At 44.4% G+C, this 24,193-nt stretch overlaps 8 protein-coding genes across 8 annotated transcripts; 2 read left to right on the top strand and 6 right to left on the bottom strand.

The window, feature by feature from the left end:
* Positions 1-1,805: 1,805 nt before the first annotated feature.
* On the top strand, positions 1,806-3,648 carry EDB93DRAFT_1251689 (uncharacterized protein; the record flags this gene model as incomplete). The annotated part of the gene is made up of 9 exons (XM_041453192.1): positions 1,806-2,062; positions 2,118-2,313; positions 2,365-2,470; positions 2,521-2,783; positions 2,832-2,944; positions 2,987-3,003; positions 3,050-3,325; positions 3,374-3,425; positions 3,480-3,648. The coding sequence occupies 9 exons, from the start codon at positions 1,806-1,808 to the stop codon at positions 3,646-3,648; spliced, it is 1,449 nt and encodes a 482-aa protein (XP_041306501.1).
* A 688-nt stretch (positions 3,649-4,336) lies between these two features.
* Positions 4,337-5,918, bottom strand: EDB93DRAFT_1251690 (uncharacterized protein; the record flags this gene model as incomplete). The annotated part of the gene is made up of 8 exons (XM_041453193.1): positions 4,337-4,578; positions 4,613-4,689; positions 4,738-4,917; positions 4,970-5,042; positions 5,091-5,368; positions 5,420-5,608; positions 5,659-5,765; positions 5,829-5,918. 8 exons carry the CDS (start codon positions 5,916-5,918, stop codon positions 4,337-4,339), a joined length of 1,236 nt encoding a protein of 411 aa, XP_041306502.1.
* A 2,023-nt stretch (positions 5,919-7,941) lies between these two features.
* EDB93DRAFT_1053821 (uncharacterized protein) lies at positions 7,942-8,106 on the bottom strand (the record flags this gene model as incomplete). Its single annotated transcript, XM_041444721.1, has 1 exon — positions 7,942-8,106. A coding segment is annotated over one exon (165 nt), but the record flags the coding sequence as incomplete, so codon positions are not given.
* A 4,491-nt stretch (positions 8,107-12,597) lies between these two features.
* Positions 12,598-13,160, bottom strand: EDB93DRAFT_1105003 (uncharacterized protein; the record flags this gene model as incomplete). Its single annotated transcript, XM_041447466.1, has 3 exons — positions 12,598-12,654; positions 12,687-12,985; positions 13,100-13,160. 3 exons carry the CDS (start codon positions 13,158-13,160, stop codon positions 12,598-12,600), a joined length of 417 nt encoding a protein of 138 aa, XP_041306504.1.
* A 654-nt stretch (positions 13,161-13,814) lies between these two features.
* Positions 13,815-14,427, top strand: EDB93DRAFT_1105004 (uncharacterized protein; the record flags this gene model as incomplete). Its single annotated transcript, XM_041447467.1, has 4 exons — positions 13,815-13,953; positions 13,995-14,068; positions 14,184-14,263; positions 14,385-14,427. 4 exons carry the CDS (start codon positions 13,815-13,817, stop codon positions 14,425-14,427), a joined length of 336 nt encoding a protein of 111 aa, XP_041306505.1.
* A 1,560-nt stretch (positions 14,428-15,987) lies between these two features.
* Positions 15,988-17,199, bottom strand: EDB93DRAFT_1251693 (casein kinase I isoform delta; the record flags this gene model as incomplete). The annotated part of the gene is made up of 4 exons (XM_041453194.1): positions 15,988-16,057; positions 16,107-16,744; positions 16,801-17,072; positions 17,130-17,199. 4 exons carry the CDS (start codon positions 17,197-17,199, stop codon positions 15,988-15,990), a joined length of 1,050 nt encoding a protein of 349 aa, XP_041306506.1.
* Positions 17,200-21,257: 4,058 nt separating this feature from the next.
* EDB93DRAFT_1338047 (uncharacterized protein) lies at positions 21,258-22,496 on the bottom strand (the record flags this gene model as incomplete). The annotated part of the gene is made up of 4 exons (XM_041455381.1): positions 22,145-22,496; positions 21,980-22,099; positions 21,472-21,929; positions 21,258-21,438 (listed from the first exon to the last, which is right to left on the bottom strand). Exons 1-4 carry the CDS (start codon positions 22,478-22,480, stop codon positions 21,258-21,260), a joined length of 1,095 nt encoding a protein of 364 aa, XP_041306507.1. The 5' UTR covers positions 22,481-22,496.
* Positions 22,497-22,882: 386 nt separating this feature from the next.
* Positions 22,883-23,830, bottom strand: EDB93DRAFT_1251696 (uncharacterized protein; the record flags this gene model as incomplete). The annotated part of the gene is made up of 1 exon (XM_041453195.1): positions 22,883-23,830. The coding sequence occupies one exon, from the start codon at positions 23,828-23,830 to the stop codon at positions 22,883-22,885; it is 948 nt and encodes a 315-aa protein (XP_041306508.1).
* Between the last annotated feature and the right edge of the window lie 363 nt (positions 23,831-24,193).

Below are 24,193 nucleotides of genomic sequence, written 5' to 3' on the forward strand. Positions count from 1 at the left end.
TAGTGTGCCTGTCGTCGTGGTGCTGCACTCGGCATTACCTTTTGCCGCCGTGGACTACTTCCCACTCCACGATCATCAAGCTCGTCTATCTTAAAGTAAGTAAAGTCTTTTGCTTTCATCATCAACACTCATCAGCGCTTGTTGTCACCATTAGCCTGCCCGTCGTTGTGGCATCAGCACGTTTACCGCTATTCTCATCATTACCTTCTGTCGCCGTGCACTTTCCGCTCCACATACCCCGAGGGATCATCGAGCATGTCCATCTTAAAGTAAGTAGATAGTCTTTTGCCAACATCATCGACACTCATCAGCGCTTGTCATCGCCATCAGTGTACTCATCACTGCATTCACACTCTTCACCTCGTACTCAATCCTCCATTGTTTCCATTACACTTCTATGTTCTGCACACCCACCTATTTGAGGCTACTGTCTTCATGGTGACAAGTGTACCAACAACATCCTAACAAAGTTATATAGTGAACGAGTGTTGAGCATTGGTTTGTTAACATGATACTATCGAGGTGGTATAGAATTTGTGGTTTTTGGAGGGTGTTTCATAGTATAAACTGTTTTCTGCGCCAATCAGACCCTGTGTGCATCTTATTGTGCTTCAACTGATTGTGATAGGCTTGCTCTAAAGAAATTGTGGCTATGAGTTTGTATTGAGGTCTGTGCCGGAACCATCACCACTATATTGAATTGCTGAAAGTGACGGTGTTTTGAGGCAAGTTTCTTCACATATATCACACGATCTAATGTGGTACAGTAACCTTCTGTCACGAGTACCTTTAACAAACCATTATTCTTTCCTGAATCTTCCTAAGTGCCAATATACAGCGCCTAAGCCAAACCCTAACCCTACCCTGAAAGCATCTATTAGTTCAGAAATTCCCTTAGCATCTACGACATGTGTCTTCGATGTGACTGATGAAGAAGATGAGTTCTTTGATTGTGAATAGATTAGATTAGATATGATAAGATAAGATATGGTCACGTGATGCTTCTTTAATATTCTACGACATTCTATGGTATGATTCCCTTTTCTCTTTTATGATTGGTTAGTAGTTGTATCTCAGTTTCAATCTCAGTTTCAATAGTTGTATATAGGTAGCACAGTCTTGGTTGATAGTTCCTTAGTTCAAACCTCTTGTATCTACACTGTAGCAATCCAAGATGTCCTTGCTCATTATCCTTTTGTTGTGATAACCTTTGTTTGAGTCCTAGTCTCTGCCCAACATTAATTCATTATTGGGTTGTGACACCTTCAAGTTGATCCGTCAGACTCTGTTTTCAGACCATAATACTTGTCTCATCGTGGCCCATGCCTCCGAGTCAGTGCTCAGGATGTTCGCTCGTGTTTCCTCGAATGGACAACTCAATGTGCACGAAGTGCTCAAAGCTCGAAGCTGCAAATGCAGCAGATCAAGAACAGATTATGGTATGTGCTCACCTCGCTATGTGCCTGTTGTTTTAAGTTTATATTCACCAATACCTACTATCCAGCAACAGCTGCAATGTGAAAGCTGCAGCTGTGTATATCCATTCTTGCGCTCGCCATTATGTGGTGGCTGCAAAAACAGCAACAATAATGGTAAGTAAATGTTTGTACTTATTGAGTTGCCTCCGCAAGCTAATGTCAAACTTAGCTTTGAATGAATCATCCGCATCAGCCAGTAATGTCGCTGCCAGTGCCACTGCTCAATCTATTTTGCATCGACAGACTGCGCATACCCACGAGGCCAGTCAGCATCAACTTGGACTAAGCCAACCATTATAAAACTCTTCACTGTTGAATGCGAGTGACATGAAGTGGAAGGTTTCGCTTCTTAAGGCCAATGCTTGGGCAGCAAAGGTCGATGTTGACTTTACACTTCAGCAATATGCCTATGGGAGCTCAAAGCCCACTAAACTTGCCATCCCATCATCACAAGTAACCTTTGCTACTGTGGACCTAGCCAGTAGTGCCTTCAAACAGCTGGCTTTGAAAGCAAGAGGCCTATACGACAACACCCCGACTCTTTCAGGGCTTTCCAATACTGCACTGGATGTTATGTTTGATTGGTAATGTTACTGTAGAGTGTTCAGTGGATGGATATTGATAAACCATGTCATGCAGGCATAGGATCAAGTATTGCATGGTGCTGACCAATGCTACTGTGAATATGATCGAGGAACAGAAGTATCTGGCGGCACCAGCAACCATGGAAACACTTTACAGAAAACTGAGGCAAGACAGGATGTTGTCTGATAAAGATGCATCAGCGAAAACCCCAAGGATCACGCTCTGCATGTTCTTGTATGTCCCTGAAGAGGTAAATAAAATATATGTATACTTCAAAGCAACCATCTGAGAAGAACTATAGCCCGAGGATGATGATGTCCAGGAAGTACAACAAAGTCAGTGTGTATCTACTCGGAAATCAACCACAGCAAGTTCTCATCGTCAGAAGCGAAAAAGATCCCCGACAGGTGAGCAAGGCTGTGATTATTGTCATAGTGATGCTTATAAATCTGAACAGCATCACCTGAACGTCTGCCACCTCCCATGCGCTATCAGAGTTCATACCGATCCAGACAGTCCGCAACTGCACCAATACTCGAATATAAAACCTTTAAGATGAAGCGGGCAACATGCACTGTGAGCAAGACTGCAGATATACAGATGAACTACAGCGAAGAGCAGGAAGAGATTATGATTGCAAAAGGGTGGCAAGCTCATGTTAAAGCTGGGAAGCCTTATCAGGGTTATCTTGGGCAGGGATTGACAAAATTTGTCTTCTGTGTGAGTTCCACATTCTTCGAGTGCTCCTGTCACTAATTAAAAATGCAGGGTCGCTATAACAATAAGGACTGTGCTATTGTCCAATGTAAATCAGTCCGTGCAACAGAAGCCGAAAACATTGTGGATTTAGAGGGTGAATACCAGACTCTTCATCTCTCTCAGTACTTTTTGGACTCTTTCTATGAATGAGCAAAGAATTACAGAGTTGATGACCTTCCTAGTGGGTCCATCACATATGAGTATAAGTAGAAGCTAACGAGGCATAGGAATGAAGTGGAATATCTCAACTGCATTCATTGGAAAGCTTACCGAGAAACTCCCAGATGCTCCTGGCAAAGATGAACCTGATTCACGCAGCCTCATCTTCAGTGTCTTCATGGTACTCCCACTTCTGCCATCCGGTGCCCTGTGTAGAGAGGTTAAATTTTCTGGGAGCAAAGAAGTAGGCCTCAACCCTGATTCACTTGGATGTGCTGTGGATGCATATGCACATCACATTGCTGTTGATTCGATGTATGAAGTTGTCATATCTGACATTCAAGGTGAGTTCACAATGATGTAATGCAAAGTGGTTCTCAAGTCACCAATAGGAATCATCACACCAGATTGTACTATCATTTTATTTGACCCACAGTCTCACATGTGTGTAACAGACTTTCATATACCTAATGGCCACATCTGATTTTCGCACTACAGGGCACAAGGGGACTCTGGCTACTGGGACCATGGACGATCTGCAATCACCAAGTTTTTAAAATCACACAAATGCAACAAGCATTGTAGGGCTCTCGGTCTCGATACTGAGCTCCCACCTTTATCCAATACCAACCGCAAAGGCCCACTTCATATCAGTTTTGAAGATTAGAACTAATTTCTTTTGAGTCATTCAAATTTTGTTACAATAAAATTTACTCCTATTTCATTTTTCTCTTCTTGTAACCATGCCGCCAATTCTAGACTCATCTAGACTCGGCTATTCTCTTATCAAGTGGGCTGTCCGCACTTCTCTTCTTCTTGATTGTAACATAGATACTATCTTGTGCCACATGGCGGTTTCACCTATCTTTGCTATCTTAATAGGTTGTACTATTATTCCTATCTTTGTTACCTTTCTTGATGCGGTTGCGCCGCTTCCTTTTACCTATATAAACCCCATGTACCATAGCTGTATTCCTTAACTTAATCTACTGGGTTTTCCCCTTGAATCCTGATCTACAAGGTCTCCACCCTTGTAGCCTGATACCTGATTCTAAGGCAGTCACTCACTGTCCTTAGTCTGAACCCTTGATTGCGGTAGAAGTGCTAAAACCACTCGCCGCTGATCCTAGATAGAAGCCGCAGCGCTCGTCTAGTAGGAACCCCTGAAACCTTCCTTGTACTAGAAAGACCGACAAACTGTCAACTCTGATTGGTCTATCTTGACCATTGACAGAAGAACTATCCCAGTTGTAACAAATTTGGTTTCACAATTATGTTCATATTCAACTAATTCTCGATTCACATTTGAGCACAGTGTTACATACACCGACGACTGCCATGACTAAAATATGATTCTATATTAATGGTAGCATTGCTGAAAACATGGACCAGACATTTTCGAAAGTTAAGATAGTGAATCCAAGGCCATCAAATATCAACTGCGCTGCGGCACTATATTCAGAATCAACAAAATGAATGAGATCCTCACCACCAATCTCCTCCATGAGGTTCTTGACAACATCGCAATCCACTAACTGCAGACAGTTCTGCGCATCATAGTCTTTGTGAAGCAATATTGCAACATTCGGAGAGACACCTGAAGGCAATAGTTTATCTCGGTCATAGCGAACAGTGTGTGTTGAGACGATGCTTGAGTGTGTCGAGTTCTTGTTGAATTAAGCGTGGCCATAGCCACTGAACGAGAGCACTAAAATGCAAATGAGAACGAGTCAAAAAACACCACACCTAAACCTACTACTGGCATGGATCCATATCATTATAAATCTCTTCACCCGCTTCCCAAAAAACTTTCATGTTATCTCCCCATTGAACCCGCACACGAAGCCAACCACGCTCGATGGTGATATTATGAACACTCTTCGGAAACCGATGGGCAGGTAACTCGTCAGTTGATAGGTTTGGTGAAAATATTTCCCTTGTAATATAGTATTGTTAGCATAAGCATCACATTGGCTAGTAGTACGAACCTTAAAGCTGTTGCAAAACCATATACATTTGTTGTCTTGCTTCTGCAATCAGTCGTAGTTTGAAGTGGCATTCCTAGGTAAATGATGAACCATCGTGCTCAAATAGATTCACAGAACATACCACCAAGCTCATGGACAAGGGATAAATAAAGGTATGCAATTGATGTCTTGAGCCGGTTGTTTGGGATGACCCACATTCCCAACCACTTTCTGGACCACTGGTCACGGATTGCCCATATAGGAAAACCTATTCTACTCAATTTATCATGCCCATTACCACTCCATTGGTGATGGAGACCAAGCGAGACTAGCGGCTGATGAGAAATCTTCTTTTTTGAAAGTCCCCATTGGGCAAACCTGTCCGGCTCATGTTGCCTCATCTCGTCCGTCACATATTTCCTTGTTCCAAATTAGTTTGTATAAATCAATATATTATAATGATAACATTACCTTGTCAGTAGATTACCAGTGTCCACCACAATTGCTTCCCGGACTAAATGGGGCCCACGGCGGTGAAGGGGATCCTGTGCGAGCTGATCAAGCACCAGTTGCTGCTTGATTGACCGTGGAAGCAAGCAAGTCAGCTGCCCACTTCCAAGGAGTCCAAATTGCTGCCGGCGTCGTACAACAGTTGCTTCACTATGGGCAAAGCATGAGCACACACTAGCAGAACACACAGTTAAATTCACCTCATGACTATACCATGCTCTGCCTGGAGAAGACAACTGATTTTTGACCTATTTGTGATATTATCATGGTGATACTGGGTAAGGATTTTCCAGAGGAATGGATCATTCTTTCAAGCTATCACAGTGTAGAAATTAGTATAATGTTAGTATATTGATGCTACTCAACTCACGACAATGCTGATATTGATTTTTGCCCTCGGGGTTTGGGACACGACTAGAGGTACAGGCATTTCCCTCTGCAGGAAGAGTCTGTGGCTCATCTTTGTTCAGAGCCTCATCCGCATCATGGGAGTCCATGAGAAGAATACAGGATATAACGGTAAGAGTGTACGCACCTAGTACTGTACAAGAGCAGATTTTATACCTGCCTGGTATCATCCGCCTGCACTAACACGGTGGCCCCAAAATGCGGAACTGTGAAGTAAAGCCATGAGCCAAAAGATGTAAGAATATTATCTACTTACTTTAAGATAGACAAACTTGATGATCCTGGAGTAAAAAGTAGTCCACAGTGGTGAAAGGTAATGCCGAGTGCAGCACCACAATGACGGGCACACTAGTGGTAATGACGAGCACACTGATGGTGATGATGAGCTTCGATGGTGGTGGGTGTTGTGGGGAAATGAAACCACAGCCACCGTATTTACTAATACACAAACAATGGAATACAACAAATAATTGTCACATTTGGAAAACTAACCTGATATACATAGTCCACTGTACGCCGCAGACTTGGATATCATAGCTATGGTAGATATATGTAAGATATGCTGCGACTCATATATGTAAAAGCTTTTGACTTAAGCGGGGGCTGAAAAAAAAGGAAAAAAGGAATGGGAATAGAACACAAGAGCGCCCTGCTGCCAGACTGGCGCTGTAAAATAGCTTGAACAATAAAACTCGGCTCCTACTAGTAGGTGAACGCAAATTGAATGAATTGAGCAGCCCTGATAATTGTGTGCGTGTGTGGTGTGCAGTGTGCAACAAGTGCGCACCTAACTCTGAGTGTCCCTATAATATAATATATAATTATCTGTCACGACGTGTCTGGAAGTTCTGCCAATGTGTTGGTGCACACCAGTTATGCCAGCACTTGGTCAAAACTTGGCAACCAAAAGTGTTTTAACTTTTTGCCCCCAACACTAGGGATGCCCGTACTCCACAGATTAGATAATTTACACATGAGGTGTTGACAACGATCATCTTAACACAGCTCAGCTATTTGGCTAAGACATGAGGATGAAGAGAAATTCCTCTGCAAAACCTTACTGAGTAACCACCCATTTGCCAGTGCATTTGCCTACAATTTGTCCCTGAGCATATGATGATTAGCTGTACCATACACTAATTGTGTATAAAAGCCATTCTACTCGTCTCGGTTCTAAAAACTTCATCAACACTACTCCACCATGAAATTCACTTCACTCACCACTATTATCATTTATGCTGCAGCAATGGCTGGAATAGCTATCGCAACTGAAGATGGGGAAAAGTCACCCATAGGCTTACCCTGCATTGACCCTGTTGGATTTAGATTATTTAGATTTCCTTATTGAGTTTCGACTTGGAACTAGTATTGCCGTAGCTCTGGCTTGTGGCCAGCTTTAGCCGCGAGTGGAGCTGTAGGTAGCCAAACCATGTATGTAGTTATAGCTTATGTAATTAGTAGTTTGGTCCAGTCTATGGAGCCACATTTCAGGTCTTAAAGCCAGCTCAAGCCAGCTTAATAATAATAATATTATATATATATATAAAATTGTATTAAAATGACACAAGTCTATGCTCTTAATATGTAGTGGTTTCTTTAGTGGTGAGATAGGATGAGAATGGATATACTACGCATGACGAGAATGTACTACAGAAAATTGGTAGCGGGTGATAATAGAAACAAATTTACCGGTACAGCATACAGGCTCATGTTTTGGGATACCTGGTGAAGATGAAGCTAAAATGATGCGAGCTGGACAGTCCTCCATACCTGGAGGGTGTTGGAGGAGATGCCGTTAATGATGGCAATGTGGGTGGTGTGATGTAGGAAGAGCTGGGTGGGAGGATTTTGGGATACCTTGGAAGCTCAAATAATGTGAGCCATGTAGTCCTCCATACCTGGGGGTGTTGGAGGAGATGCCGCTGATGACAACAATGTGGGTGGTGTAGGTGTAGGAAGAGTTGGGCAGGGGGGAATTCAGGCTTTGACGGTGAAGGATAACAATGACCATATGTAGGTGTAGGTGCCAAAGTGGCTGGAGGAGGCAGGAAGGGATTTGTAGTAGGAGGAGTTGTCTGGGATGATGAGGGAAGAATGTGAGAAGGGTAAAGTTGTTGACATACCAAATACTTCTTGACCATGTCCTCAAACTCCCTAAATGCCACCGGATCCACATTGAGCTCCCACTCCAGATACTGACACATCTTGTGCTCTGTCTGGCTGGTTTCGTGCAGTTGGAATGTGCCCTTCATCTGGAGTCTGAGAGGGAGAGGTGGGTGGGTGCAAAGAACGATAGAGGGGGATAGATGGGTGGTGTGATGTAGGAAGAGTTGGGTGGAGGGAAAGCAGGCTGTGGCAGCAAGGAATAATGATGGCCATATGTAGGCATAGGTGTCAAAGCAGCTGGAGGAGGTGGGGAGACATTGAGAATGCATGAGAATGTAAGAAGATTAATAACACACCTTGTAGTTGAATCCATAGCTCAGCTGAGCAATTTGGATATACAAACTATCTGCGAGACAACTTGTGGTGAGGTGAACATGCCATGCGTCTGAGTAGCATGACCAGCTAATGGGCACAAGAAAATCTTAAGTCTAAGACGCCCGCTGGCAACTAAATTGAGCACCCTCTCACAGGGCCAAGAATAACTTACTAAAAATAGAACTCGACTTCACATCTACCACCGACAAAGCTGAGAGATCAATATCATAGCAATCTACTACCAGTCTACTACTGGATCTACACTCATCGTCCCTCAACACATAACTATTCAAGTACATATGGGTCCCCAAAATAATGTATGTGGTCCGAATTGTCTGATGAATGTTTGATTGAAAGCTAAACATATGTTAGTTGTATGGCAGTGCTGCTCGTGCATGACACTTACAAGAGTAGCGGATGACTGAGCAGGAGGTCAGAGCGGCAGGACAGAGAAGAGAAAGGGAGAGAAGAGAAGAGAGGAGAGGAGAAATAAGAGGGGATGGAGGAAGGGAGAGAGGAAGGGAGGGAAGGGAGAGAGGAGGGGAGAGAAGAGGGGAGAGAGGTCAGATGCCAGGGAGATCAAGGTGGCGATCTTGGTTGTTAAGGATGTTGGGGAGGCAGGGATAGAAGTGGCTGTTGTAGGGAGAGCCATATAGATTTGAAAGTGTCTGTACATGATTGCATCAATGATTACTCACTTGAATGGCTCCAGGATTGACGTGTGATGCGCACATACATTCAGCATGTGGACGTAGACCTTCCATTGCTGGTCCTTCACTTTGAGACCATGACAGATATCTAACCGCCTGTTCTCTGTAGTGAGTCGACTGTCCTAGAGTGGTGTGTGTGATATGTCCCACTGGAAAACAACAGGTAGGCTAGAGTATCCTTGTAGGCTTGACGGACCAGCAGCTGTTGAACACCACTCTTACGGCTGAAGACACAATGTTGAGACAGATAATACGAGCTTACTTACAACGATGCATGCAATTCCAGCAGGAAACAAGTTCTTTGTATGTGCCTTGGAATGGGAACTATGTGTCCATGCCGTCCATGCGATTCGAGCAGGAAACAAGTTCTTTGTATGCGCCTTGGAATGGGAACCACACCTCCAGATCACATTTCTTTGACCTTGAAGATGCTGTTCACTCTGCGCAGTTTGACTTCTTTCGTTGAATGCCATGTCAATGCTTCAAAGAGTATTAGGGAACTTGAGGTAAAACAAAGAGTAAAGCACCTACAATGCTCACGAACCTTCTGCGCCTTGATGAGGGGGCCAGGGAAAATCCCTTCTGCGAGTGATGCCCAGCAGAAGGCCTGAAGACTTGCATAATAGCTCAACGAGTTGTGAGCCAGTACTGAGAATGCCCCAGACCTAGTAGGATTCACCCCATTTGGCCAAGAACACCTTGGAAAATGATCAGTGATATGTATGGGGTCAAAAGCTGCAACCGTACCTGATTCCCGATGTTGATCATGTGGATCATAAGCATCAAGACGAGAGTCAGTGCCCAGTACATTAAACCTGCCGCCTTGATGTATGTATACCCAATAAGTTCTGAAAGGCACCCGGCCTTCCGCCCGAACTTCTGCTTCCATTAGTTTTTAACAATTTGAGATGGCCATTGCTTGGGAGAACATCCTCGGCTGTCAGTTTGGCCAGATACTAGATTATCACTCACACCTCGACATTTGATTTCCAGCCCCAAACTCATCATGCACTCAGAACTACGTCTCATGGTGAGAAACGTGAGTCTGAAGACTATGAGAGGTGGACGGGCAAAGTGGCGAAAGATTGCCAAATTGAGAAGTCCAAACTGTTTGGACAGACATCTGCAATGTTTGATGAGTGTTGGCGCACTGCAAAGTGTGAGTAGAGGTGATTAGCCAGTACTTGTAAAGACCGAGAGAACACTTGGCCTGTTGAGATGAAGTGCAGGCTGTCAAGGAAAGGTGAATAATGAACAAGTTTGCTATTGCAAACAGTCAGGAAGCTAGAACATGTAAAGATAGGGCAAACAAGAGATAAGTAGGGAAAGCAAACATCATAGCTCATAGGTAGTAGGAAAATCATCTATGTCGTCACACTCATCCTCTGCAATAGCTCTGAGAAGATTGTTGCATATATCACCTGTAATGCCACTGTTAGTTAATGACAAAACAGTGTTGGATTCCTGTCGTTCGTGCAACATCTTGTACTCCATATCCTTTTGCAATGCTGCCCAACCTTTGGTAAAGTTGAGTCGCTCTTTTTTCAGGAGGAACTTCACCACCTGCAGAGCTTCCATCAGGACCAGGCTTGTGCGATTACGTTTCTTCGTGTAAGTTTCACTACTAGATGAAAAAACTCGCTTGCATGGAACAGCGGAGGCCTGTATTGGGAGATGGTCCATTGCAATGCCGAAAATTGTCGGAAATGATGTCTCTGCAACCTGGTCAACACCTCATGGTCAATGATGAAAGGTATAACATATGGAGATGCAGGACACTCACCTCCCAGAATGCAAGTATGTCCATTGTCTTGGGGCTAAGATTAGCCATAGCGTAGGCCTCAAACTCTTGCTCAACTGTTTGGGCAATGCTGTCATGACGCAGCAGGACATTGGTGTCAGTAGTTCATAGAGGTGCGAGCCTAGCATGCATGGTTGTTCTCGAAGTACTACTTCATTAGCTGAAGACCCTACATATGCTGAGCCATTTTCAGCTCGCTTTTGATGCATCTACATGAGATAATATCAGTTTGACCTTTGAAGTTGCATGGTAGACATACCAGATGGATTATATGCTTGTCTACATCTTTATTCATTTGTTCCCACCAATGACTCCGAACCCATGACATTCGGATACTAGGATCAACGACTGATGAACTCAAACATGAGCAACCATACATTACTAAAAGATATTGATGGACTCACACATAGCAACTGCATAGGCATTTGTGGCGCCCATCCTCTTGTCATACTTATCAGCCTAATCCAAACCTATCTGGACAAGAGGGTTACAGTGTGGGACATGTTGGGCCAAAAGCTTCCAGTGCTCGATAAACATTTCGAATGCTGGAAATGCACTGCTCAGCTTGGGAGTGCGTTTGCCTGACATGCATTGTTGGGCAGCATGGGGCGCCTGATATGACACAGTCAGATGAAGCGTGAATTTTGAATATACTAAAACTAACCTCTAGAATCACTTCAATGTCCTGTAAGAACTGCCACTCCATCGGAACTCAGTTTGAATTTGCTGATAGAGCATTGAGTGGGAGAGTCAAAGAATAAATCTATTGCCTGGGCAACTATCAGTCATGTCAGATGTTTAGTGGGTGATGTCTTACCTGGCGAATGGTTCGCAAATGGTTAAGCATGATATAGACTGAATCCCAGCAAGTTGACTCATCAAGCAGGAGTTCGACAATGGGGAGCTGTAGTTTCACACCCAAGTCGTCTTGAAACCACTCCTTCTCGTTACCTGTGATGATGGTGTCCCTGAAAAATCATGTCGCTGGTTAGATGCACGAATTGTGCGCACAATGTCCCTAGCTCTGAGAATAGCTTTCCCTGACATGGCCTTGAGATACTCATGCTTTTACGATAGTGCGATTGACAATGACCCAATAGTCGGGCACAAGCGAATAGTCAGCTGTGTGGTATTCTTCGATGATGTGCTTCACACATATGTTAATGATGTGGGGGAAACACAGGATTCTGTGCAGTCAATGGGAGGGAAATCAATCCTCTGGGACTCGAGTTTGTGTGACAGCTCCCGCATGGCAACCTGGTTGTTGGAGGCATTGTCCAAGGTGAAATGACCAGTCTAAACAAAGTTAGAGCATGCTACACAGGCACAACTAAACACTAACCTTCTTGGTCACACCGGCACTGATCCAGAAGATGTGATATTACTTCTGCTAGCAATTCTCTAGTGTGACTTCCTGGGACGTGATGGAAGGCTATTCAACGCTGCATTTCAAGACTGAGGACTGAACTATGGTCTGCTCTAGCAATCCAGTGGGCAGGTAACAGCCATGAATGGGCAAAGGTTAAAATCCGACCAGAGGTCCGATGTGAACTGAAAACCTTCCCCAGGGCAGCCTGAAGAATATAAGATGCTTTGCAGGGCTCTCGACAACTGTAGACCTACTACAAGGTCCCTCTTCAAAGCATTGAAGTGCTCATGGAAAGCATCAATGACCAATTCACATATTTTAGTTTGATAAAAGACATCAGTCTCATTGAGCAATGGCCGCAGAAGACGGATCAGGCAGCGAAATTCTGGGCATTCAATAATGCTGATTGCCTGAAAGCAATTACTGACTATAGTATGTAGAAAGTGTGCATCAACTCACCTGATCATTGGCAATGATAAATCTCACGATCTGTTTGTGCATTTTATCCAGGGTAAAGTTAGGCAGTACGTCATCTGGAGCTAACAGGATGGTACTGGTGAGTGAGCTAGGACTTGGGGGAGTACCGAGTGAGTCCAAGGTGTAAGCCGGATCCTTGAGCTGTTGATGCAAGGTCGTGATCATCCAGCCATCATCCAAAAATGTTTTCAAATGCAATGAAGCATGGACATGCCAGTGGTTGTGCTCTGCTTCTTCCAAATAAATGATGGTATGCTCATTAAATGCATGTGTCTGACAACCTGTAGTGCCTGTAGTAGCAAGGTATGATACAACAGCATGAGTATTGTCATGAGCATGGATTTCTCTTGCAAATTATGTTAGAAAAAACAATAGACTGCAGATACAATACTCACTTGCAGGCTTTACAGATTCTAGACTGAGTGACAGGGTCCTGTCTGTAGAAGAAATGAACATTGGCAGAGGATTTAGGTGGTTTGGCTCAGCCACCAGTGGCCAGAGGGTCAGTTCTGGCGGTATTCATTGCAGTGTAGAAAGCTGATTCCTGCTGGGCTCAGCAGAAATTGTACTACCTAGACAACAAATATTTAGGTAGATCTTAGCATGACCTAGTCTGCTATACTTGCAGAGCAAGTACATTTGATCCTATGGGGGTAGCTGTTTGGTATTAGTTTCGATAGTTAGTTATCAGTAATAGGAAGATAATCTGAAGTTAAGAACTACTTGTCCGAAGGGAAACTGTTGGGTCCGAAAATATTGGAGTCGGGTCGGGCGTCGGACTATGCATCGGATGGTAAAGGAATGTGTCGGAAGTATGTCGGAATGTTGATCAAATGAGTGTCGGATGTGTTGGAATGTTTCGGAGAAAAAGAGCAGATAGATATTTCGCAATACAATTAAGTACTACTTATATCCATTGACTTCCATCCTACTGAGTAGGGAAAAGTAAGTAATGCAATAGGTAGGAAGTACTAGATATTAAATAGTGACTATGTAGAAATTCGGACTGCTATAGGCGAGAGTAGTAGCAATATTTCGGGTCTGAAATCCTATGTAATAGGACATGTGGTACTGCGGACCATGAGAAAACATGTAATAACACTGTATACAATGCTTAGCAAGTCAAAAGGAGTAAATGCGCACCTAGTGGGGATAGATGCGACTGGGCAGGACATAGGGAGGACTGGTCCGATGCGCGGGAATGTCGGGTTGGGATCAGACTGTCGGACTCGGGTTGGGGTAGTTGGAAGTGTGTTGGATGAATACTGTTTGACATCAGTATCAAAATAGCTGGTTCCAAGCCCAGCGCCACGACCATTATTACAGCAGTCTGGAGTGGACTAGGGCATACAACAGGTGTTACTGTGAGTGCAGGAGGGTTGGCCGCTTTGTCTTCCTCATCATCGGAGATGTTCTCAAGGTGAAAGGATTCCCCTTTATCTGCAGTGGGACTTGAACCATTATCTCTGAATCTAACAGGAAGCTGACGACGTCTTGGGGGATTTTGAAGCACGGACACATTTGCTGCAGCAGCAATGGGAGCGACAGCAGGAGTTGCAGTAAGAGGAGTGGCAGTAATGGGAGCAGGAGCGGCTTTGGGAGCAACCTGGAAAGTGTTCTTCCGTCAAGGAGGCATGGTGGTGCTGAAGGATCTAATGTCAAAATTACCTGTCTATATAGGTTTTCACCATGGGAAACCCCAGAGCATGCCAATGTGCAGTGATTGCGAGTCCCTGATGGAAAATCCATAGTTGTCGCTAGTGAAGTAGCCTTGATGTTTTAATGCTATATGCGAGTCAGATGAGTGAGAGCCTTGAGGAGCAAAAAAACTAATGTGATTTTGAGATAGGGACTTACTAGAGGCAATTGACTCCAGCAGAGGGCCCAGAGGCTCTCTATATTGCAACAGAATGGATGGGATAAGGTCCTTGTGCAGACAGTGGGTGACTGTGGCCCATGGGTGACCATGTAACTGAATGATCAAGGAAATCAGAAATCAGATCCTCATTTTCAGGCTGAATGACTCTTCAGAAAGTCACCATGAGTCTCTCATTGCTGAGTTGCGCTGCTGTTACAAGAACATCTAGACGCTTGGGCCCCTACCATTTTTCTCCTAATCCTCCTCGTATCAGCCCTTGCGTCATACCCTTACCCCGACCTTACCCTTGTTATCCTTGTCATCCTTGCATTCCCTTTCGCTCTCTACCTGTCGCTTCAGCAGAGCCAGTACATCTGGCTGGATCCTTTCACTGATGAAGCATACCCATGCTTCGTTCCACCACCTGACTGATCCTGTGGACAGTCCCCTTACCCTTACCGTCCGGACGGTAACCTATGATATGATGCACGATGCATCCCCTTTGCCCTTTTCCCTTTCTCGATCTTTGACTCAGTGCGCAGCCGCACATGTTACTTATACTTAGCTCCACAGCTGCACGATCGTGCCCCTGCGCGTTTCACTTCTTATTTTGACCTTTGACTCACTTTCTTATCAAGCACATTCTGGTTCACCCGTGTCTCACCCCGAATGTGCCTTCCTTTTATGGTTATGCCATTTACCGGTTACTTCACTTGGTAGTACGAGTTATCACCCACTAATACGTCTCCTGTCCTCTATATAAACTCGCTACCATGTACCATATTCCCTAACTTGAATCTACTTGGTTCTTGACCTCCTACTCTCACCAGAGTAATCCCTTTTGCCTAGCCAGCAGTCTATATTCTATCTTCTTATCTGCTCTTCGTGGATAAGCCTATAGTCTCGATCTTTACTCATTGACTTCGTCGACGAGCAAAGCCCCTGTTAACTAGTCGGACTTCCGTCCTTCTAATTAACGACGATCTTACGATTAACCTTCGGGTGTCGTAAGCCTTGGCAGATACAGCTCATCGTCTAGCACCCGCTTGACGTAAGCTACCCGATTTGGACATAGGCATCAAATCTTACTTGCCGAAGCCTCACCAAGTAAGACCCCTAACCTTGGGCTAGCCCAAGGACGTCCTCGACCGTTGATGACACACACTCTGTTTGAGCGTCGCCAACAGATACCATCCAAGTCGTAACAGCTGCTGCCTGCAGCATGTTGAAAGATAAGAGGTTGTGTTGTGCGTGGGAGTTGGAGAAATGAGATATTGTCTTGATATTAGTCATAGACTCAAAGGCTGTGCTCCTGCCGCTGCTATGAAACCTATCATGATAGAATCATTAGCTCACATAGTATGCATATACAGTTGTATGTACAAGTAACAAGTAACACTATATAACAGTGTCATGATATATAAACTAGGCCTTTTTCCGGCGTGGAGTTGAGGCAGTTGCACGCAATGGGGAGGGGTGATTATGTGTGCATAAACTTGCAATAATGTCAGTTCAAAAGTGAGGCCATAAAATGGACTACTGACACATGAGACGATCTGCAAAGCGGCGGGCATGGACTTGAAGGCACTGCCTTGATTTCCCAGGGTTCATCATAGCATGGAAGGGGATGTGTGGTAGGCACACCAGGCTTGCCGAAATCCAGCTGTGTGCTTGCTGGAGCAGGTGATGTAGAATAAAGTACACGAAGTAAGGAACAAATGTGGTTGTAGTCAGGGTCCTCTGAGAATGCAAGAGCACACATGTAAATGAGAATTGTTGCAAATTGGACAGGAATTCCTTGACACAAAACTTCGATGGTAGTGTTGACTTTGCGCTTGAGTATGGAAGAGCTGGAAAGCTTCTCTTGGTCACTGGTCAACCATGGAAGAGAGCCCTGCAAACAGTATATTAACATGTATATGAGTGACTCAAGGTCATCACGACGACCCAGTTCAAGTCCTAAATGATCGTTGATTGATGCAAATGCAGGAATGCCAGTAAGACATTGACCTTGGCAAAATGGTATATGGACTCCGGTTGATGTGTTCCAGAATTCCTTTGCAGTGCCGAAATCGATGAGAAAGGCAGTGTGCTTCAAATTGCCAAGGCCCACCACAACATTCTGTGGTTTGATATCACCGTGGATGTAATTATGTGAATGAATATATTCAAGACGTGAAAGCTGGGAGATGGGGTTAGCGATCTGTATGTGCAATGGCAATACACACACCAACTGACCAGCTGGTCTCCTAGATTCACAACAGTGTCAAGGCTAAATTTTCGGTTGTGGGCAGGGAAGATATGATGCAGCGATGGCCCAAGGAGGTCAAGAACTAGAGCGTGATATGCTGACTCCCTACCAAACCAAAGGGCATGGGGAATCCCAATACCACCTTCAAGGTTTTTCAAAATGTGGTATTCACGCTGCACGGAAGATGAGTGGTTGATAGGTTCAAGCTTGATGATGACTGCATTATCCTTGATGATATTCTGTGCACGACACACAACAGCTAAATGTGGTCCAAATGTTGAATCAACATGTAGTCAGTGATATAGGAATGACATACTGTACGAGCCAAACCCCAACACATCTCCCAGCCTAAACCTTCCATCAACTCGAGTAGGGACCTTATCCATGATGTATACAATAGCCTAAGTATAAAATAATGTGAAATCAACTAACTGAGAGGACAGTGATTGATATTCTGCCACCCAACTGCCACTTTTGCATTTCGGCCTGGACTGGCTTGAGCCAGCTTAAAGTGGTTCAAGCCAAGGTTCACACATTTTTGGTTGAAACCAGTTTGCATGGCTTACAAATCGGACCGAGTCACTAATCAGTGGCTTGGCTCACAATAATTGCCAAACTTCTGGCAAACTGGCAAATGCCGAATCGGAGCTGACCATAGCCGAGCCATGGTAATACTAGTCCCTAGTGGTACATTGTCACAATTGGCTGCCCATGTGAGATGGGTATATGTTACTGCATTATGTGGGTAGCTGCCTGTAGGAGCATTCCTATGAACTACAGGCTACTATAAGCTACTACAGTATTGCCTCGTAGTACTATGTAATACTACATAGTTGCCTTACTGGCTATATACAAGGCAGGTAGCCCCCGAGCTCCACTGACTATGCTGACTATATAGCACTATATAGTCAGCTTGCTTTTTCCTGATGTTTGTGGTTGAATCGCAAGTACAGTTCCCAAGTAATTGGTCCATCTTTGGACAATGAACATCATGAACAATGTTCAATTGGTTGACTGATTAGTACTATATATAATAATAGTCTCTCTGGCGTTGCTGCAATGCATCATGGTGGACTCCTAGTACTTCAGGGGATTTGCAGCTCACCTTTTCCAAAGTGCAGATCCTCATTCGGGACCAGATAGCATTTCGTGCTCTCACTCACTTTCTTAGTCCGTCATACCTCTGCTCCTGTAGCTCCACATTCGAGTAGAATGCATTTATCTAATGATCCCTCTTACAAAACTTCTGTTAGCCTCCGAAGAATCCGAAGGAGAAGAGGGCGAACAGCTGGTAGCTGAGAGGAAGGATGGAGGAACGGCCAAGAGAGAGAACCAGAATAGAGGATAACTGTTGCGAGTGCCTCCAAACAGAGAAGGACACATATGTGTCATCGTCAGCAAGACTCTGCCATCTTTTTAAGTATATTTTCAGGCTATACTGTGAGAAGGATACATTATAAAACTAGTAATATCAGTGTGAGGGTGATACATGAATCGTTGTACTACCAAGAATTACTAGCAGGTATGGCAGTGATGTATCAGTGGAGGATCCTACCTAGCAGCCTGCCAGTCCAGGTTCTTGGCTTCCATCAAGCTTAGTCAAGCATGTGCCTTGCTTCCTTCACTTCTGATCTCGGCTATATTTGCTCAAATCTATTTCTATCCTGTCTTCCTATGCTTCTTTTATTCATCAGCACCTATTTTGTTATACTAGTGCCGGGTCATGCAGCCCACCGGATACACCTACTCGTTCGTTCAAATTTTCTGAATCCCACCCACAGTGACCCACCACTTCCGTTATCTTAGTTGTCTGTTAGTTTAGTGTTTCACACACCATAGTTACCTATTTCTTTACTGAAAATATTGTCATATTAGCGCTTATCAAGTCCTTGACATGTTTGAATTTCATGAGCAAGTATCCCGCCCTCCCAGCGGCACAGTAATGTATCAGTCAAACACTGCAGAAATTTGACTGAGTCCAACCTTGAGAAATTTCAAAGGCCAAGTCCACGGCACAGTAATGTATCAGTCAAACACTGCAGAAATTTGACTAAGTCCAACCTTGAGAAGTCCATGGCACAGTAATGTATCAGTCCAACGCTGCAGAAATTTGACTAAGTCTGACCTTGAGAAATTTCAAAGGCCAAGTCCACAAAACTGGACCCAAGATCTGAGTACAGAGATCCGAGTCAGTAATGTATCAGTCAAATGCTGCAGAAATTCAACTAAGGATCCAGGTCAGTAATGTATCAGTCGAGCTCAAATGCTGCTGAAATTCGACTAAGTCCAACCTTGAGAAATTTGGCCAAGTCCACCAAGTCAAACATCAATACTGCTTGGCTGTGAGCTTGGGCGTTTCAGTCCTTAGTATGGTGGCAGCATTACAAGTAGCAAACATGACATGGTTTTCATTCACACAGAATGAGGTATTACACAACAGACTCAAGCAACACATACATGTAGTACACTAGGAAGCCAATTATGGTACACTAACAAGAAAGCCAATTATGGTACGCTAACAAGAGTAGCTATGAAAGTAGCTATCAATGAACACAAAATATTTTACCTAAGTTGTACTGATGACATTGGCAGCAGCAGCCCAGGATGACTGGAAGCTGTTAAGATCGTGCTCAAAGGTTCAATCTGAAGGGCTTGGCTTCAGCTCGTGCACTGCGCCCCTTACCCGAGTACGTGCCCCTAACTTCCAAAGGCTAATGGACGATGTCCAGATTCCGATTGTCCGATGCGCGGGAATTCCGGTGGACGTTCGGGAACAGGTGATAAGACTAATCTGGACAATGTCCGAACTAGAAAGGAAACAGTGGAGGACTACCAAAGGTAGAGGCGGAGGTGATAAGTCTACCGGGATCGACCCTAAGACTAGCGGAGGTCGACAAGAGAATAACTCAAGTCAAACGGAGGGGAGAATGAGCAGAGTCTAAGGGCCTGTACAGCAACAGATTATTACACAGATTATCGCTTTGGATTATTTGTACAGATTATTCCCACACAACCTGGCATGACTTTTCAGCACCTTCCAATGTCACTCATCCAAACCCTAACGTAGGGGCAAAACTGCGCTGACATCATACCATGCCTCATCCAAAGGACCTGCCGCACAGGCTCCGTCTCTTGCGAACTGTTGCGGCAATGATTGCACAGTTAATTATTACAATTGCTGTAGCCTATATTACTCCATACCTTGACAAAGAGCCATATCATACTTCTATATTGTCTGGCTTCGCATGGGTCCAGGAACTTCTCAATGGACACCCCGAAAGGATCAAAAATGAACTTGGGATGTGAAAGCATGTATTTCTTGCACTTGTTCAAGAACTACGGGACTCTGGGTTAGATGACTCAAAATTCATCACACTTGAAGAACAAACAGCAATTTTTTTGTATTCCTGTAAAAGTCGACATGTTGCTGAGAGGTTTCAACACTAACATACCACAATTACAAAGTACCATTTTTTTAAAAATGCTTGGCTACTTGACTCAAAAAAATCAGGTACTTCAAGCGAATTCTTCTCGCTCTCTCATCCTCACCTTTCTACAAGAGATACATGTTTTTGCCAAAAGAAGATTCTCCTATTCCACATGAAATTCGCAAGAACCCCAAGTTCTTTCCATACTTCACAGGAGCTCTTGGGGCAATTGATGGCACTCACATCAACTGCTGCCCCTCTGCAGATGAGAGGCATCTTGCACATAACCGAAAAGGAGGAGTCAGTCAAAACTGCCTGGCATGCTGTTCTTTTGATCTCTGATTTCAGTATATCCTCAGTGGCTGGGATGGATCAGTATCAGATGCCATGCTGTTCAATGAAGCTTGGCTGATGGATCTTTTTGTTCCAAAGGGAAGATATTATCTTGCTGATGCAGGGTTTGGTATATGTGAAGCACTGCTTGTACCTCACCGAAATGTTCGCTACCATCTTGCAGAGTGGGGCAGAGCTGCCGTGAGGTTCGTATTTTCTAAGTCCTCAAATCTGTCCACAGACCAACATCTTTTGCTAGACCAAAAAATTCACTTGAATTGTACAATCTCCAACATGCACAAGCACGAAATGTTGTTGAATGGATTTTTGGTGTACTCAAGAGACAATTTCCGATACTCATAAACCCACCAGAATATAGCATGACCTTCCAAGTTCGTATCCCTCCCGCACTCTGTGCTGTACACAACTTTATTCGGATTCATGACCTGGATGAAATACGTGAATTTGATGATGGTAGTATTGATGGCTCAGAGTTGGGGAATGATAGGGGAGATCTAGCAGAAGGACCAGCAAATTTTGAAGAACGAGAAGCAGCAAAGGAACAAAGAGAAGAGATAGGAAACAAAATGTGATGAGACTACCAAGTATTCCTGCGGGAACGTTAACGAACACATAGAAGGTAGTAGAGGTTAACCTAATATATTCTCGTAGAAGTTAAAAAATTATTGACTATTGATGTGCGTGATTTTTTGATTGATGAATGAGTGACGAGCATTGTCATCTCGCATTACCATATATGCATCCGCAGCACTGACATCGGTCTGGAAGGCTTCAATGAGAGCAGCCATTTCATCACCAGTGAGATGGGTCTCGACATTCTGGGCACGTTGCATGGCACGCTGCCTTCAAATTGGTGATGGAGCGAGAGACAATGACTGGGCTTGAGAACTTGAGCGAAATGCATCAGTGAAGTCCAAAAACTGGTCAGCAATAGCAAACAGTGCTGCGGCACCACTCGCACAATTCCTCTTTGATGCTGGACCCAAAGTTGAACTGGTGGAAGTAGAAGCAGAGATACTGTCAAATTTTTGCTTCGGAAGGGGAGCTGGAGTGTGACTTTGATGAGGTGGAGTTTTGTCCCAAGGGATCAAGTCTTCGTCATCCCCACTCTCATCTAGAACATCCTGATCATCTCGAGATGAATTCTTGACATGGTCAGGCTGCGGAAGGCCCTCTTCATTCAGAAAATCGAGATCAGGTGACTGCTCGCGGGACTCCTCCAACGCAGCATGAAATGTGTGAGTTCCTTTTGAAGCAGTAGTGGACAAAAGAGTATTGAGTTCATCAAAGTGTGGCCATCCCTTGTTGTGAAATGGTGCAGCATCAGGGCGCCTCTTGAATCAAAAATGAGATACATAGTATACTGCAGAAAAAAAAACTGTACCTTGACATATGCAGCCCATACTGCCTCTGACATACTGTCAATGCCAGCACCAAACTCGTCGTCCCAAGAAAAGCCAGACTGGGCCTTGATATCAAGAATGATCTTGTGTTTTTTTCGTATCTGAAAATGTGTGAGTTGCATCAAGAAAAGAATAGATGCACTTACTGCAGCCCACTTGTTCTTGAAAGCACGAGAATCTCTTGCAACAGGTGGCACCCATCCTTCCTTCGAAACTCCTTCAGGGGGCTCAAGGAAATGAGCAGCTGCAGCTTGAAAGACTCCAATCTTGAAGTTCATTCCATCACCGGCTTCTGATCTATGTGAAGCCAGAAACTTGATCAGCCTCGAGGTGTGATCTTCAGTCCAATGGGTCCGACTCAGAGTTGTACTGGTTGTCAAGATTTCAGATGGCACATTTTCTTGCACCGTCGAACGAGTTTTTCCAGATGGTGGTTTCCTAGGATTTGCCGCCACAGATTTTGGCGTTTGCGAGCAAGCCATATCTGACAGCGAGGAGGTTCAGTGCAGAGTCGCACTGTATGTCACACAAAGTCACACTGGAGCTCACACCATGGGAATAATCTGCGCAAACAATTGTACAAATAATCTATCATATAATCTGTTGCTGTACAGGCTCTAAGATAATATTCAAACTAAAGATGTACATAGATTCTACAGGGTTTATATACTATGGAGGACTTAACGGAGGACAAGCCAGCGCAGTCCGAAGCTATGCAAGGCTGTGGATGGAGGTTATGGAAAAGTCAAACACTAGTCTATCAAAAAATAGTAAATGAACCCAGAGATGAGAACAGAGGAAAATAAAGGCGGAAGTGAAATGAGGTACAGAAAATAATATAGTCTAACTGGAATAGGAACATACAAAGGGATTAGGCATGGAAGTTAGATGCGGGTCAGATCCGGACATAGATAGAAGTTGGTCGGACCTGGATATCCGGAAATGATGTGTGTGATACGTCTGGGTCCGGAATGCAGGATATGACAGAAGCGCTGTCGTTTACCTTGGCCTCCCTCAATGGGCTGCGAGCTCTCAGTGGATGAGACCACTGCACCCTCCCTCTTCTGACGCTTTGCAGAGACTGTCTCGAGATGTGTGTTGCTCTTCATGGACTTGCATTTGGAAGCCTTTGTTGTCACTGGTAACACCCCGCCAACTGTGGCGGGTGGAGAAGGAGTGGCCATAATAGGTTCTGTGGTGGGAGGTTCAGGCACAATTGTAGATGGCTGCACAGAAGTAGGGATTTCTGCCAGAGTTGGGGTGTGCGCAGGAGCAGGAGTTGCCATGGAAGCAGAGGCATTGTTGTATGGAGCAAACGTGCGAGAATTGACATGTGCAGTGTTGATGAGAGCAGATAATACGTGGCAAAGATGAGGAGGAGATGTCAGCAAAGTTGTGAGGGCGAAGGTGTTGTCAGAGTCATGTCTGGAGGGACCAGCAAAATTAAAGTCTGCCACATCGCGGGACGAGATATCATGACTAGTTCTCAAGGTAGAAGTTAGAGGAGGGAATCCTGAAGAAGGAAACCAATCCATTTGAGAGGAAGTGGGCGAAGACGGAGAAGATGAAGGTAATGGAGATGGTGGCTTGTAGTTGGGCGGCATCAGTAGGATTGTACAATTGAAATCTAAATCAATGTCGTCATCTTGAAGATCGGGGGGAGCAAATTGGAAGAAGTCATAAGTGGGCTGTCCCAAAAGTGTACCCGACAGTTCTGAGTGCAACGGGGATGATTCTGACAGAAGGAGCGATGTATCGGGTGTGGAAGTGGCACATATTACAGTGACATATTTCTGTATTATACAGGTCACCCGACCTACATAATATCCCATATAAGACAGGCCAGCGGACTATGGGCCAATGTTATGTATATCCCCGATGTTGACGGATGGGCCGGGAGGGATATTATTTCCGATGGAGACGGGTGGGCCCATCTATGCTGATATTATATATATCCTCAAAGATGTCGGGTGGGCTGATGTAATGGTTTATTGTATAGATGGGTGGGCCGAGGGAGTGGTGGAATATGTATTATATAGACAGGTGGGCCAACATACTGGAATTATTTTGTAGACGGATGGGCCGACAGAGTGGTGAAATATTCATTATATAGACAGGTGGGCCGAGGTAGTGAGATATCTGTCTGACATTCACGGATTACCGAGTCCCAGATGCCCAAAAACCGAATACCATTG

Source organism: Suillus bovinus (assembly GCF_016758785.1).
Source record: "Suillus bovinus strain UH-Sbo-P2 chromosome Unknown EDB93scaffold_38, whole genome shotgun sequence".
Lineage (NCBI taxonomy): Eukaryota > Fungi > Basidiomycota > Agaricomycetes > Boletales > Suillaceae > Suillus > Suillus bovinus.